This window comes from Notothenia coriiceps, unplaced genomic scaffold, assembly GCF_000735185.1.
Source record: "Notothenia coriiceps isolate Sejong01 unplaced genomic scaffold, NC01 NC01_scaffold00037250, whole genome shotgun sequence".
NCBI classification, from domain to species: Eukaryota; Metazoa; Chordata; class Actinopteri; order Perciformes; family Nototheniidae; genus Notothenia; species Notothenia coriiceps.
The window spans coordinates 94,211-97,436 of NW_011369951.1; the positions used below are offsets into that span (position 1 = coordinate 94,211).

Genomic DNA, 3,226 nt, shown 5'->3' on the forward strand with positions numbered 1-3,226 from the left:
CTTACTTTTCAATCGCATCTGGACATCTATATTTTTTTCTCTCAAACTACAAGCGTCTATTCGTCGGTCAGCCCCACGAGTGAATCACTAACAAAGGACAAAAAACAAATGGATATCGTGGTCACTACACCATCCTACCCAAATATGTTTTATTAACAAGCTTAGCTTAATTATCACAGCAGGCCCTTATGACGGAGCTTCAGTTTTAAATCAGCCTTTTCATTTTGAAGACATGGATACATTACATAACTGTTGGTTAACTCTACACTTGTTATCAGGACCAGAATACCTTTATTCATCCCAAAGAGGGGAAATATACAATGCCTTAGTGTTCTACACATGTAATGCATTTATTTAATCCACTGCTTCTTTAATTGCAGCTGGTGGCCCTCTGAGAGCTGCACATTAATTGGGTGATATTTGGTGTACCTGGGCAGTATTTGGTCATTCTCTGTATATCGTTGTATCTAATTTGAAAAGGTGATGCTTATCAGTAAACAGAATGAAGCAGACCAACAAAATCAAACAGTACCGGGTTGAAGAGCTCAGTGGTCAGGCCCAGGTAGTTGTGTAAGGCGAGGAAGGTGACTCTCTGGAGACGCACCATGATTATCTGCAGAGGAGGAGACACACTGCTCTGTTAGTGCCACATCAGGCAATGGATGCAGTTTGTGAAGCTGCCTGTGCTTATGCTTTTCTCTGGCTCAGACTGTACTTGCACTGCGGCAGTGGACGCTTTACCTGGATGACACGGACCAGAGTTTCTGGATATTTCTCAAACACTGACTGGAAGGCTGCAGCCGGCAGACGCAGGATGGTGGAGGTGACTGCAGCTCTGGCAGACACAGTTTTATAAGGCGCTGGATAGCCCTGAATACACAGTACAGTTTGTGGAGAAAGAAGGAGTTGTGAGTAGTAACAACCCTAACAAAACCACTAACATGCATGAAGAAATGGGAATAAACACGCCAATAAAGAAGAGCTAATGTAGAAGAGCACATACAAAACACTTTAAGTGATGAATAGAATAACTATTTCATTAAATCCTTTTATAATATAATACATATTACTATGAAATGTGCCTTGGTGCAGAAAGAGAACTTTTCAAATGTTCTTTAAATACAAATACATGAAACGTTCATACTTTTCTTGAAGAAATATTTTAAATGCAGACTTTGTACCACAGTATTTTACTGAAGTGAAAAATCTGTGTACTTTTCCTCTGTTCTAAAATGCAAACGTACAGTGATGATGTCCAGGATACTCAGCAGACTGTGAACGCTGTCTCCTGGTAACACTTCCTTCACCACAGCGTCAGTCCCATCCTGCAGGAAGAAAACACCTTTACATCTCCCTGATCACATAGCTGAGTGTCAAATATCCATGTGGTTGTTGCAGGCAGTAGTTTGTGGTCAGCCCTGAGGTCTCACGCTCTCATGGATGTACATGTCCAAGCGGCCATCTTGAACCACGTAAATACTGTCATCAGTGTCCCCTGGTCTGAAGAGTGCCTCCCCCTGGTGCAGCTGGATCACCACCATGTGCCGGCACAGCTCCAGGAACACAGGCTTCTCAAAGTGGCCCAGCACCCTAATAATAATAATAATAATGCATTGTATTGAAGGCGCTTTCCAGGATATCAATCAATCAATGTTTATTTATATAGCCCAATATCACAAATGTTACATTTGTCTCAGTGGACTACAGTTTCACAGGATACACAAGGACACCTTACAATTCATAATAATACTCTACTGATAAGAACAGCAAGAGATGTGGAAACATCGGCAAGCATGTATGATGGGATGCTCAGTAACGTTGAGGAAAGCATACAGACTGGTCAAGGCTATAGTATTTAGAACCGGGTTGTCCAAACTTCCAGCCAATTCTAAACAGTCTAATGGAATATGGCCCAACACATGAAACTTCTTATATTGTAATTCTTAAAGTATTTGTATGTAACATTATATAACACAGTTAGTATTCATGTGGCAAAACCCACTTTTTTAATTCCAGTTCAATCAAAGTTGAAACCATTTTCTAACAAATATGAGTTAATAAAAAAGGCCCAATAACTTATTTCCATAACCAGCTTGAACATATTCCCTTCGTATTTCCCTTATTATAATCAATCTTGAGGCGTCTGTTTTAAGGGGAGGAGCTACAACACTGTTAGTAACAAAATAAATGAAAACCCTCTGGAGAGCTGGGATGGAGCGTCGTTTGTTTTCTTAGGCCTTATTCAACTATCAAGCATCATTTAGCTACATTTCATCGATTTTGCTACTTTATAACTTTACGTATGAGGCAATATACTTCACTTTCTGGGGAGCGCGGCCAGCCCCTTCATGTGTTTTTCTTGTAGTGGCCCTCAGTGAAAGAGTTGTTTGGACAGCCATGGTTTAGCCTGTTTCTTGAACAGCACAGGTGTGGTCGTGAGGTGAGATAAGAACGTGTACTCGGACTGTTTCAGTGTGTGGAGGGAGTGTCAGAGCCTGGAGCGATGCAGGCCGACTCTACCCAGCCTATGGACAAGGGGAAGTCCTGTTTACCATCTTGTAGGTAACCAGCTGAGAATGTATCAGCAGCAGGATGGGGGGGGGTGGTGGTTAGGGGTTTGTGTTACTCCCTGCAAGGTCGGTAAGATTTTGTTGTGTTTGGTGTCTCTATTGGTTATATATGTGTGCTTTGTAGGTGTGCAGAAAATATTTGTTTTTTATCTAAGTTTTCATATATTTGTATTCTATTTTTGTTTGTGTGTGTGCTGTGTCTGAGTATTTCCACTTGTATGCTACTTTATACATCTCTTTCTATATGTGGTATTGTAATTTACCCACTACATATGTCTGTTTATTTTTATACAAAATTGTGTTTTTTCTAAAGATTTAACCAGTGGACTAACACTTCATATACATTTGTCAAAAGAAATCATTGAACTTGTTGTTTTCTGTATATGTACTGTATTGTTACTATATTATTTCCTTGGTATGTTCATTATATAAATATAGATTATTATTGTCTATGTGTCCATTCTGGCTCATGTCTCTGTAGTTTTTTCTTGTTCTGTATTATTTTTTTGTTGTTTAAACAATTTTTGAATCTGTATTTGGTGTTGGAACTGTCAGTTTTTGTTATTTTTTGTGTTATTGTGTTTATTCTCATGTAAAGGTTCTACCACTGATGTGCAATCTTTATAATATTGCTGAATGATAATAAGCAGCATTCC

The 3,226-nt window shown here is 39.4% G+C and overlaps 1 protein-coding gene across 1 annotated transcript in view; it reads right to left on the reverse strand.

Moving 5' to 3' along the window:
- Positions 1 to 393: 393 nt before the first annotated feature.
- Positions 394 to 3,226, reverse strand: part of LOC104967148 (patatin-like phospholipase domain-containing protein 7) — a 3,298-nt gene continuing 465 nt past the window's right edge. Inside the window, exons 2-5 of the mRNA XM_010796563.1 lie at positions 1,431 to 1,590; positions 1,245 to 1,325; positions 742 to 870; positions 394 to 613 (exon numbers count right to left, since the gene is read on the reverse strand). Coding sequence (XP_010794865.1) covers positions 491 to 613; positions 742 to 870; positions 1,245 to 1,325; positions 1,431 to 1,590 — 493 coding nt within the window. The 3' untranslated portion in view covers positions 394 to 490. The remainder of the gene's footprint in view (positions 614 to 741; positions 871 to 1,244; positions 1,326 to 1,430; positions 1,591 to 3,226) is intronic.